Source organism: Haematobia irritans, chromosome 4, assembly GCF_050003625.1.
Source record: "Haematobia irritans isolate KBUSLIRL chromosome 4, ASM5000362v1, whole genome shotgun sequence".
NCBI classification, from domain to species: domain Eukaryota; kingdom Metazoa; phylum Arthropoda; class Insecta; order Diptera; family Muscidae; genus Haematobia; species Haematobia irritans.
Window position 1 is genome coordinate 21381420 of NC_134400.1, and position 13619 is coordinate 21395038.

The 13619-nt window shown below is 30.8% G+C and overlaps 1 protein-coding gene across 3 annotated transcripts in view; it reads left to right on the forward strand.

Moving 5' to 3' along the window:
- Positions 1-13619, forward strand: part of Hml (hemolectin) — a 98636-nt gene that overhangs the window by 35426 nt on the left and 49591 nt on the right. For all 3 annotated transcript variants that reach the window (XM_075306484.1, XM_075306485.1, XM_075306486.1), the window contains one exon: positions 10170-10341. In XM_075306484.1, coding sequence (XP_075162599.1) covers positions 10170-10341 — 172 coding nt within the window. The remainder of the gene's footprint in view (positions 1-10169; positions 10342-13619) is intronic.

A 13619-nucleotide genomic window follows, 5' to 3' on the forward strand; every position in this document is an offset into this window, starting at 1 on the left:
TACGGCCAGGCCGAATCTTATGTACCCTCCACCTTGGATTGCGTAGAAACTTCTACGAAAGACTGTCATCCACAATCGAATTACTTGGGTTGTGGTATCTTAAAACTTCTTAACATCGTTTTCTAAATTGTGAGTTAGTCCATACGTGGTATAAATTAGACAAAAAAGTTATGTATAGGTAAGTCTACAAATAATTACGAATCGACATGGACTTTTGCACGGTACGTAGAGAGCCAGAATTGAAATATGGGGGTCGCTTATATGGGGGCTATATAGAATTATGAACTTGATATGGACCAATTTTTGTGTGATTGGGGATCGATTTATCTGAGGGCTGTATATAACTATAGACCGATATGGACCTTGTAAGACATGGCTGTTAACGGCCATATACTAGCACAATGTACCAAATTTCAACTGACTCGGATGAAATTTGTTTCTCCAAGAGGATCCAAAACCAAATGTCTGGATCGGTTTATATGGGGGCTATATATGATTATGGACTGATATGGACCACTTATGGCATGGTTGTTAAATATCATATACTACCACCACGTACGGATGAATTTTGCTTCTCCAAAAGGCATCGGAGGTCAAATCTGGGCATCGGTTTATATGGGAGCTATATATAATTATGGACTGATATGAACCAATTCCTGCATGGTTGTTGGATACCATATACTAACATCAAGTACCAAATATCAACCGAATCGGATGAATTTTGCTCTTCCAAGAGGCTCCGGAGGTCAAATCTGGTGATCGGTTTATATGGGGGCTATATATAATTATGGACCGATGTGGACCAATTTTTGCATGCTTGTTAGAGACCATATAGTAACACCATGTAACAAATTTCAACCGGATCGGATGAAATTTGCTTCTCTTAGAGTCTCCGCAAGCCAAATCGGGGGATCGGTTCATATGTGGGCTATATGTAATTATGGACCGATGTGGACCAATTTTAGCATGGTTGTTAGAGACCATATACTAACATCATATACCAAACTTCAGCCTAATCGGATGAAATTTGCTTCTCTTAGAGGCTCCGCAAGCCAAATCGGGGGATCGGTTTATATGGGGGCTATATATAATCATGGTCCGATGTGAACCAATTTTTGCATGCTTGTTAGAGACCATATAGTAACACCATGTAACAAATTTCAACCGGATCGGATGAAATTTGCTTCTCTTAGAGTCTCCGCAAGCCAAATCGGGGGATCGGTTCATATGGGGGCTATATGTAATTATGGACCGATGTGGACCAATTTTAGCATGGTTGTTAGAGACCATATACTAACACCATGTACCAACTTTCAGCCGGATCGGATGAAATTTGCTTCTCTTAGAGCAAACGCAAGCCAAATTTGGGGGTCCGTTTATATGGGGGCTATACGTAAAAGTGGACCGATGTGAACCAATTTTTGCATGCTTGTTAGAGACCATATACTAACACCATGTACCAACTTTCAGCCGGATCGGATGAAATTTGCTTCTCTTAGAGCAATCGCAAGCCAAATTTGGGGGTCCGTTTTTATGGGGGCTATACGTAAAAGTGAACCGATATGGCCCATTTGCAATACCATCCGACCTAAATCAATAACAACTACTTGTGCCAAGTTTAAAATCGATAGCTTGTTCGGATGTTAGCGTGATTTCAACAGACGGACGGACGGACATGCTCAGATCGACTCAGGATTTCACCACGACCCAAAATATATGTATACTTTATGGGGTCTTAGAGCAATATTTCGATGTGTTACAAACGGAATGACAAAGTTAATATACCCCCATCGTATGGTGGAGGGTATAAAAATTTAATGAAATTTTCCTTGTATGTATATATTTTTAAGGCGCCAATTGGTTACTTCCATTCTTTTACATGCAGCATAATCTCTAAGTCTCTCTTTCTAAACACAAATATGTTTGCATCCAATCATATTATATTTACAAACATTTTATGTCCCAAACATAATATGTTCTAACATATTAAGATATATGTTCCACAATAATAGTTTATGAACATTGTATGCTTGCATATAAAAATATTGTGTTTAAAAATTAGACTTCCCAATATATAATTTGTACAACCAAACATATGAAAAACAGTTGATCATGTTCTAAACATCCAATCGTCTTTCCGGGAGTCTATTCTAATTTGTTTGTATAAGAAGGGAGATGCAAATGTGCCTACGACAGAAGTCTCTAACTAGAATAAATAATGTATGGAAAGTTCCGCTCAATAGATTAAATGAAACGCCAAAATACGTCTTTTTCTCGATTTTACATTTGCCTTTGACATTCTATACTATAAACTTTTCTTCATCGGACTATTGTCGAAGACAAACAGGTTAAAAAATTCTAAGAATAGAATTTTGGATGGTAATCACGGTTTCCACAGTTAGTAGAATTCTGGAAAAAATGGAAGATTGTTTTTTTTAACTGTTTGGTAGATTGGTAGAATATTTGATTTTTGGTAGTTTTTGCAAAATATTCTTCTCCAACTAAGAGGTACTTACATTTTCTATTGAAATAAAATTTTCACAAAATTTTTCATAGAAATAAATATTTGACAAAATTTTCTATAAAGATACAACTTTGACAAAATTTTATATTGAAATAAAATTTTGACAACATTTTCTATAGAAATAAAATTTTTACAAAATATAGAGGTAAAATTCTCACAAATTCTTCTATAGAGATAAAATCTTGACAAAATTTTCTATAGAAATAAAATTTTGACAAAATTTTCTACGGAAATAAAATTTTGACAAAATTTTCTATAGAAATAAAATTTTGACAAAATTTTCTATAGAAATAAAATTTTGACAAAATTTTCTATAGAAATAAAATTTTGACAAAATTATCTATATCAATAAATTTCTATAAAATAAAATCTATAGAAATAAAATTTTGACAACATTTTCTATAGAAATAAAATTTTGGGAAAAATTTTCTATAGAAAGAAAATTTTGAGAAAAATTTTCTATAGAAATAAAATTCTGACAAAATTTTCTACAGAAATAAAATTTTGACAAAAATTTCTATAAAAATAAAATCTTGACAAAAATTTCTATAAAATAAAATTTTGACATAATATTCTAAAGAGATAAATGTTTGACAAAGTTTTCTACAGAGATACAATTTCGACAAAATTTTCTCTAGAGATAAAATTTTAACAAAATGTTCTCTAGAGAAAAAAATTTTGAGAAAATTTCTAAACAGATAAAATTTTGACAAAATTTTCTATAGAGATAAAATTTTGACAAAATTTTCTATAGAGATAAAATTTTGACCAAATTTTCTATAGAGATAAAATTTTGACAAAATATTTTCTAGAGATAAAATTTTGACAACATTTTTTCTAGAGATAAAATAAAGACCTCGAGCTTGACTAATCATTTCATTATATATTGATAAAAGGTCGAATAAAAAGAAAATTAATAAAGATAAAATTTTGCGAAAATTTACTATAGAGATAAAATTTTGACAAAATTTTTTAAAGAGATACAATTTTGCAAAATATTCTATAGAGATAACATTTTCACAGAATTTTCTATAGAGATAAAAATTTTACAAAAATTTCTAAATAGATAAAATTTTGACAAAATTTTCTAAACAGATAAAATTTTGACAAAATTTTCTATAGAAATAAAATTTGGCAAAATTTTCTAAAGAGATAAAATTTTGAAAAAAAAAATTCTATAGAAATGAAATTTTGACAACATTTTTATGGAAATAAAATTTTGACAAAATTTTCTATAGAAATAAAATTTTGACAAAATATTCTAGAGATAAAATTTTGACAAAATTTTCTAGAGAGATAAAATTTTGACAAAATTTTTTCTAGAGATAAAATTTTGAGAAAATTTACTATAGAGATAAAATTTTGACAAAATTTTTTAAAGAGATAAAGTTTTGCAAAATTTTCTATAGAGATAAAAATTTTACAAAAATTTCTAAACAGATAAAATTTTGACAAAATTTTCTATAGAGATAAAATTTTGACAAAATTTTCTATAGAGATAAAATTTTGACCAAATTTTCTATAGAGATAAAATTTTGACAAAATATTTTCTAGAGATAAAATTTTGACAACATTTTTTAAAGAGATACAATTTTGCAAAATATTCTATAGAGATAACATTTTCACAAAATTTTCTATAGAGATAACATTTTCACAAAATTTTCTATAGAGATAAAAATTTTACAAAAATTTCTAAACAGATAAAATTTTGACAAAATTTTCTATAGAAATAAAATTTTGACAAAATTTTCTATAGAGATAAAATTTTGACAAAAATTTCTAAACAGATAAAATTTTGACAAAATTTTTGATAGAGATAACATTTTCACAAAATTTTCTATAGAGATAAAAATTTTACAAAAATTTCTAAACAGATAAAATTTTGACAAAATTTTCTATAGAGATAAAATTTTGACAAAATTTTCTATAGATATAAAATTTTGACAAAATTTTCGATAGAGATAAAATTGTGACAAAAATTTCTGAACAGATAAAATTTTGACAAAATTTTGATAGAGATAATATTTTCACAAAATTTTCTATAGAGATAAAAATTTTACAAAAATTTCTAAACAGATAAAATTTTGACAAAATTTTCTACAGAAATAAAATTTTGACAAAATTTTCTATAGAGATAAAATTTTGACAAAATTTTTTTAAAGAGATAAAATTTTGACAAAATTTTCTACAGAAATAAAATGTTGACAAAATTTTCTATAGAGATAAAATTTTGATGAAATTTTCTATAGAGATCAAATTTTGACGAAATTTTCTATAGAGATAACATTTTGACAAAATTTTCTATTGAGATAAAATATTGGCAAAATTTTCTATAGAGAAAAAAATTTGGCAAAAATTTCTAAACAGATAAAATTTTGACAAAATTTTTGATAGAGATAACATTTTCACAAAATTTTCTATAGAGATAAAAATTTTACAAAAATTTCTAAACAGATAAAATTTTGACAAAATTTTCTAAACAGATAAAATTTTGACAAAATTTTCTATAGAGATAAAATTTTGACAAAATTTTCTATAGATATAAAATTTTGACAACATTTTCTATAAAGATAAGATTTTGACAAAATATTCTAAAGAGATAAAATTTTGACAAAATTTTCTAGAGAGATATTGACGAAATTTTTTCTAGAGATAAAATTTTGAGGAAATTTACTATAGAGATAAAATTTTGAGAAAATTTACTATAGAGATAAAATTTTGACAAAATTTTTTAAAGAGATAAAGTTTTGCAAAATTTTCTATAGAGATCACATTTTCACAAAATTTTCTATAGAGATAAAAATTTTACAAAAATTTCTAAACAGATAAAATTTTGACAAAATTTTCTATAGAGATAAAATTTTGACAAAATTTTCTATAGAGATAAAATTTTGACCAAATTTTCTATAGAGATAAAATTTTGACAAAATATTTTCTAGAGATAAAATTTTGACAACATTTTTTCTAGAGATAAAATAAAGACCTCGAGCTTGACTAATCATTTCATTATATATTGATAAAAGGTCGAATAAAAAGAAAATTAATAAAGATAAAATTTTGCGAAAATTTACTATAGAGATAAAATTTTGACAAAATTTTTTAAAGAGATACAATTTTGCAAAATATTCTATAGAGATAACATTTTCACAGAATTTTCTATAGAGATAAAAATTTTACAAAAATTTCTAAATAGATAAAATTTTGACAAAATTTTCTAAACAGATAAAATTTTGACAAAATTTTCTATAGAAATAAAATTTTGACAAAATTTTCTATAGATATAAAATTTTGACAAAATTTTCTAAACAGATAAAATTTTGACAAAATTTTTGATAGAGATAACATTTTCACAAAATTTTCTATAGAGATAAAAATTTTACAAAAATTTCTAAACAGATAAAATTTTGACAAAATTTTCTAAATAGATAAAATTTTGACAAAATTTTCTATAGAGATAAAATTTTGACAAAATTTTCTATAGATATAAAATTTTGACAAAATTTTCTATAAAGATAAAATTTTGACAAAAATTTCTAAACAGATAAAATTTTGACAAAATTTTCGATAGAGATAACATTTTCACAAAATTTTCTATAGAGATAAAAATTTTACAAAAATTTCTAAACAGATAACATTTTGACAAAATTTTCTACAGAGATAAAATTTTGACAAAATTTTCGATAGAGATAAAATTTTGACAAAATTTTCGATAGAGATAAAATTTTGACAAAATTTTCTACAGAAATAAAATTTTGACAAAATTTTCTATAGAGATAAAATTTTGACAAAATTTTTTTAAAGAGATAAAATTTTGACAAAATTTTCTACAGAAATAAAATGTTGACAAAATTTTCTATAGAGATAAAATTTTGACAAAATTTTTTTAAAGAGATAAAATTTTGCAAAATTTTCTATAGAGATAAAAATTTAACAAAATTTTCTAAAAAGATAAAATTTTGATGAAATTTTCTATAGAGATCAAATTTTGACGAAATTTTCTATTGAGATAAAATTTTGACAAAATTTTCTATTGAGATAAAATTTTGGCAAAATTTTCTATAGAGAAAAAAATTTGGCAAAATTTTTTTATAGAAATACAATCTTTTCAAAATTTTCTATAGAGATAAAATTTTGACACAATTTTCCATAGAACTAAAATAAAAAAAAAACAAGTGAGTAAAGTAAAAAGTCGGTCGGGGCCGACTTTATCATACCCTAAACCACCCCATTAAATTATAACAATATATATATATGCATGGATTTATACCTACGGAGTTAGGTTAGGTTAGGTATAGTGGCAGACCGATATATCAGGCTCATTAGACTATGCAGTCCATTGTGATACCACTATGGTGAACTTCTCTCTTATCACTGAGTGTTTAGCTAATCATTGCACCAATGTGGCTCCCATCTACAGAGTTAGTGGACCACTAATATTGAGTTCATTATTAAACAAGTGAGTAAAGTAGAAAGTCGGGCGGGGCCGACTATATCATACCCTAAACCATCCCTACTAAATTCATAGACTTGTTTGTGGGGTATCAATGGTGTAGGTTTGGGTGATAAACCCCATTTTCACATTTAAGAACATAAACGTGTACATGTTTATGGGAGTCCTACCTGAGCAGAAATGTCCGATATTCGGAGCTATAGTTGATTTTGCACCTACTGAGTATGCTACTAATATAGAGCCCATTATTAAAAAAAGAGGAAATCACTTAATTAGTTGTGTGTAATAATTTCGAATTGGTAAAAATCGGTCAATATTATTTTGTAAGAGGTAAGTCCAAATACGATCAGCTAGTACATCAAATTTTGAAATTTGAGTAACATTGGTTAATAAATCAGAGTATTTTGGGCCAAATTTGGGAAAATCGAGCGATTCATATATACGGGAGCTATATCTAAATCTGAACAACTTTGCATAATATTCTGCAGGTATGATTGATACCACAGAAAAAAAATTTTGAGTACGATCAGTTAATAAATGAGACCTCTATAGTAAAAAACAAGTAAGGAAAGTCTAAAGTAGGGCGGGGCCGACTATATTATACCCTGCACCACTTTGTAGATCTAAATTTTCGATACAATATCACATCCGTCAAATTTGTTGGCGTCTATATATAAAGGTTTGTCCCAAATACATACATTTAAATATCACTCGATTTGGAGAGGATTTGATAGACTTTTACAAAATCTATAGACTCAAAATTTAAGTTGGGTAATGCACTAGGGTGGAACACAATTTTAGTAAAAACAAGTAAGGAAAGTCTAAAGTCGGGCGGGGCCGACTATATTATACCCTGCACCACTTTGTAGATCTACATTTGCGATACCATATCACATTCGTCAAATGTGTTGGACACAATTTGATAAACTTCTACAAAATCTATAGACTCAAAATTAAAGTCGGCTAATGCACTAGGGTGGAACACAATGTTAGTACAAAATATGGGAACCATTTAAATCTGAAGCAATTTTAAGAAATCTTCGCAAAAGTTTATTTATGATTTATCGCTCGATATATATGTATTAGAAGTTTAGGAAAATTAGAGTCATTTTTACAACTTTTCGACTCAGCAGTTGCGTTTTTACAAGGAAAATGTTAGTATTTTGACCATTTTTGTCGAAATTGGAAAAACATATATATGGGAGTTCCTATGCAAAATTTCAACTAAATCGGAGTTAAAAATTGGCCTCTGTGGTCATATGAGTGTAAATCGGGCGAAAGCTATATATGGGAGATATATCTAAATCTGAACAGATTTCAACCAAATTTGGTACGCATAGCTACAATGCTAATTCTACTCCCTGTGCAAAAATTCAACAAGAACGGAGCACAAAATTGGCCTCTGTGGTCATATGAGTGTAAATCGGCTGAAAGCTATATATGGGAGCTATATCTAAATCAGAAGCGATTTCAACCAAATTTGGCACGCATAGCTACATTGCTAATTCTACTCCCTACGCAAAATTTCAACTAAATCGGAGTTAAAAATTGGGCTCTGTGGTCATATGAGTGTAAATCGGGCGAAAGCTATATATGGGAGCTATATCTAAATGTGAACCGATTTCAACCAAATTTGACAAGCATAGCTATAATGCTAATTCTACTCCCTGTGCAAAATTTCAACTAAATCGGAGCAAAAAATTGGCCTCTGTGGGCAAATGAGTGTAAATCGGGCGAAAGCTATATATGGGAGCTATATCTAAATCTGAACCGATTTGGCTGATATTTTGCAAGTTTTTCGAGACTGTTAAAATATTCGAATGTACGGAATTTGTGGAGGATCGGTTGATATGCACGCCAATTATGACCAGATCGGTGAAAAATATATATGGCAGCTATATCTAAATCTGAACCGATTTTTTCCAAAATCAATAGGGATCGTCTTTGAGCCGAAACAGGACCCTATACCAAATTTTAGGACAATCGGACTAAAACTGCGAGCTGTACTTTGCACACAAAAATACATCAACAGACAGACAGACGGACAGACAGACAGACAGACGGACATCGCTAAATCGACTCAGAATTTAATTCTAAGCCGATCCGTATACTAAAAGGTTGGTCTATGATTACTCCTTCTTGGAGTTACATACAAATGCACAATCTTATTATACCCTGTACCACAGTAGTGGTGAAGGGTATAAAAAGGGGCAATTTTTTCAAAATCGGGCAATACATATATGGGAGCTATATTTAAATCTGAACCGATTTCGATGAAATTTTACACATCCAGTTAGGGCTATTGGATTTAGCCGACGTTGAGTAAGATCGGTTAATAAATAAGGGTTTTATGGCCAAATTTGGCAAAATCGGACGATTTCAATAAAATTTTGCAGACTTGAAGGGTGACGAAAGAGATTACTTTGACAATCGGTTCTTAAAAAAGTGCAATGCGACCCAATATGTCGAAATCTGGTGATACATATATATGGCAGCTATATCCAAATTTGATCCGATTTCTTGCAAAATCAATAGCGTTCGTCCTTGTGCCCAAAAAAAACATCCTGTACAAAATTTCGTCAAAATCGGTTAATAATTGCGACCGGACAAATTAGGTTTCTTAGCAGGGAAGTCAAGTTCGTAGATGGGCTTGTTGGGGGTCTGCCGAAAATGGGATTTGAACACAAAACCCCTTATATGCAAGACAAGGATGCTAGTCATTGCACCACGGTTACTCGCTTTTGTCCTCATTTGTTTTAAATTAATTGCAAATTTAAAGCCACATCTCATTTGCCTTCTATATCTCTCGAATACCTGAATGTTTTCTCACATTCAACAATTGTCTGTAGACCACATCTTCCTTTAGCATGAATTTTTATTATTCCGGTCTATGGAATTCATTGTTTTATTGAAATGTAGTACTTAGGTCTCATTTAGTATCTTTAGAAGGACTGCTGGGTGGTATTATTGCTCATTGTTATATGCCATTTGATTGTAATGTAATTAAAATTCTTTGTACTTTTTCAAATTTCTTTCCATGTCCTCCGCGTACGCTGTAACACCACGCCCACAAACTGATTGCTGAATTCCTGCTGTTATCGCTTTATTTATGGATGGATGTATGGGTGTGCGGGTGTATATGTGACCATTGGAACACCCTGAATATCGCCAACAATTGAATGTTCTCGAGTGTAGGATTGTCATTCTGAAGTGCCAGTGGAAAAATACTTGAAACGTTGCATATTCGATACCTGTGCCTGTGATCAAGGTGGCGATTGTGAATGTCTTTGTACTGCTGTGGCAGCCTATGCCCATGCCTGTGCACAAAAGGGCATACAAATTAGATGGCGAACACCGCATTTCTGTCGTAAGTACAATAACAAACTAACCGAAAGGATTTATATATTGGGTAGTCGAAAAAGTCTATTTCCAATTAAAGTTTAACTTATTTTTATACACATCACCATAGAATGGGGGTATACTAAATGTGTCATTTCGCCTGCAACACATCGAAACATGATTCTGAGACTCCATTAGGTATATGTTCTGGGTCGTGGTGGAGTCGATCTAGCGATTTTCGTGCGTCCGCCCGTCTGTTGAATTAATCTAACTTCCGTACGAAACAGGTTATCGACTTGAAACTCGGCATAAGTCGTTGTTACTGATGTAGGTCGGACGGTATAGCAAATGGGCCATATAGGACCACTGTTCGGTATAGCCCCGTATAAAGCGACCCATAATTTGGCTTCCCGAGCCACTTAGAAGAGCAAATTTCATCCGATCCGGTTAAATATATAAATGCCTTCTATGGGAAATTTTGCGAAAATTTTATATTTATAGAAAATTTTACAAAAAATTTAATTTCAATGGGAAAATTTGCCAAAATTTAAATTCTATAGAAAATTTTGCCAAAATTTTATTATACCCTGCGCCACACTCTGAAACAGGGTATTATATGTTAGTGCATATGTTTGCAACACCCAGAAGGAGACGAAATAGACACATGGTGTCTTTGGCAAAAATGCTCAGGGTGGGCTCTTGAGTCGATATAGCCATGTCCGTCTGTCCGTGAACACATTTTTGTAATCAAAGTCTAGGTCGCAGTTTTAGTCCAATCGACCTCAAATTTGGCACAAGTATGTGTTTTGGCTCAGAATAGATCCCCTCTTACAACTGGAGCATTTTGGAAGAAATCGGTTCAGATTTAGATATTGCTTCCATATATACATATATATATATATATATATATATATATATATATTATATATATATATATATATATATATATATATATATATATATATATATATATATATATATATATATATATATATATATATATATATATATATATATATATATATATATATATATATATATATATATATATATATATACATATATATATATATATACATATATATATATATATATATATATATATATATATATATATATATATATATATATATATATATATATATATATATATATATATATATATATATATATATATATATATATATATATATATATATATATATATATCTTTCGCCCGATATGGACTAATACGGTCCATATCGGACGGTGGTTGAAAGTTTGCACTAGGAGTAAAATTAGTAGTGTAGTCATGTGTGCCAAATTTTATTGAAATCGGTTCAGATTTAGATATAGCTCCCATATATATCGTTCGCCCGATTCACACTCATATGACCACAGTGGCCAATCTTTTACTCCGATTTAATTGAAATTTTGCACAGGGAGTAGAATTGGCATTGTAGCGTTGTGTGCCAAATTTGGTTGAAATCGGTTGAGATTAAGATATAGCTCCCATTTATAGCTTTTGCCCGATATACACTCATATGATCACAGAGGCCAATTTTTTGCTCCGATTTAGTTGAAACTTTGCACAGTGAGTAGAATTAGCATTGTAGCTATGTGTGCCAAATTTGGTTGAAATCGGTTCAGATTTAGATATAGCTCCCATATATATCGTTCGCCCGATTTACACTCATATGACCACAGAGGTCAATTTTTAACTCCGATTTAGTTGAAATTTTGCACAGGGAGTAGAATTAGCATTGTAGTTAGGCATGCCAAATTTGGTTGAAATCGGTTCAGAGTTAGATATAGCTCCCATATATATGTTTTTCTGATTTCGACAAAAATGGTCAAAATACCAACATTTTCCTTGTAAAATCGCCACTGCTTAGTCGAAAAGTTGTAAAAATGACTCTAATTTTCCTAAACTTCTAATACATATAAAGGGTGATTCTTTTGAGGTTAGGATTTTCATGCATTAGTATTTGACAGATCACGTGGGATTTCAGACATGGTGTCAAAGAGAAAGATGCTCAGTATGCTTTGACATTTCATCATGAATAGACTTACGATCTGCCACAACGTCGAATTTTCAGTGAATGGGCCCTAGAAAAGTTGGCAGAAAATCCGCTTTTTTATCGACAAATTTTGTTCAGCGATGAGGCTCATTTCTGGTTGAATGGCTACGTAAATAAGCAAAATTGCCGCATTTGGAGTGAAGAGCAACCAGAAGCCGTTCAAGAACTGCCCATGCATCCCGAAAAATGCACTGTTTGGTGTGGTTTGTACGCTGGTGGAATCATTGGACCGTATTTTTTCAAAGATGCTGTTGGACGCAACGTTACGGTGAATGGCGATCGCTATCTTTCGATGCTAACAAACTTTTTGTTGCCAAAAATGGAAGAACTGAACTTGGTTGACATGTGGTTTCAACAAGATGGCGCTACATGCCACACAGCTCGCGATTCTATGGCCATTTTGAGGGAAAACTTCGGAGAACAATTCATCTCAAGAAATGGACCGGTAAGTTGGCCACCAAGATCATGCGATTTGACGCCTTTAGACTATTTTTTGTGGGGCTACGTCAAGTCTAAAGTCTACAGAAATAAGCCAGCAACTATTCCAGCTTTGGAAGACAACATTTCCGAAGAAATTCGGGCTCTTCCGGCCGAAATGCTCGAAAAAGTTGCCCAAAATTGGACTTTCCGAATGGACCACCTAAGACGCAGCCGCGGTCAACATTTAAATGAAATTATCTTCAAAAAGTAAATGTCATGGACCAATCTAACGTTTCAAATAAAGAACCGATGAGATTTTGCAAATTTTATGCGTTTTTTTTAAAAAAAAGTTATCAAGCTCTTAACAAATCACCCTTTATATCGAGCGATAAATCATAAATAAACTTTTGTGAAGTTTCCTTAAAATTGCTTCAGATTTAAATGTTTCCCATATTTATACCCTGCGCCACACTTTGGAACAGGGTATTATAAGTTAGTACATATGTTTGTAACACCCAAAAGGAGACGAGATAGACACATGGTGTCTTTGGCAATAATGCTCAGGGTGGGTCCCTGAGTCGATATAACCATGTCCGTCTGTCCGTCCGTCCGTCTGTCTGTGAACACATTTTTGTGATCAAAGTCTAGGTCGCAATTTAAGTCCAATCGCCTTCAAATTTGGCACATGTTTCTAATTTGGGTCAGAATAGAACCCTATTGATTTTGGAAGAAATCGGTTCAGATTTAGATATAGCTCCCTTATATATTTTTCGCTCGATATGGACTTATATGGCCCCAGCAGCCAGAGTTTTATACCGATTTGCTT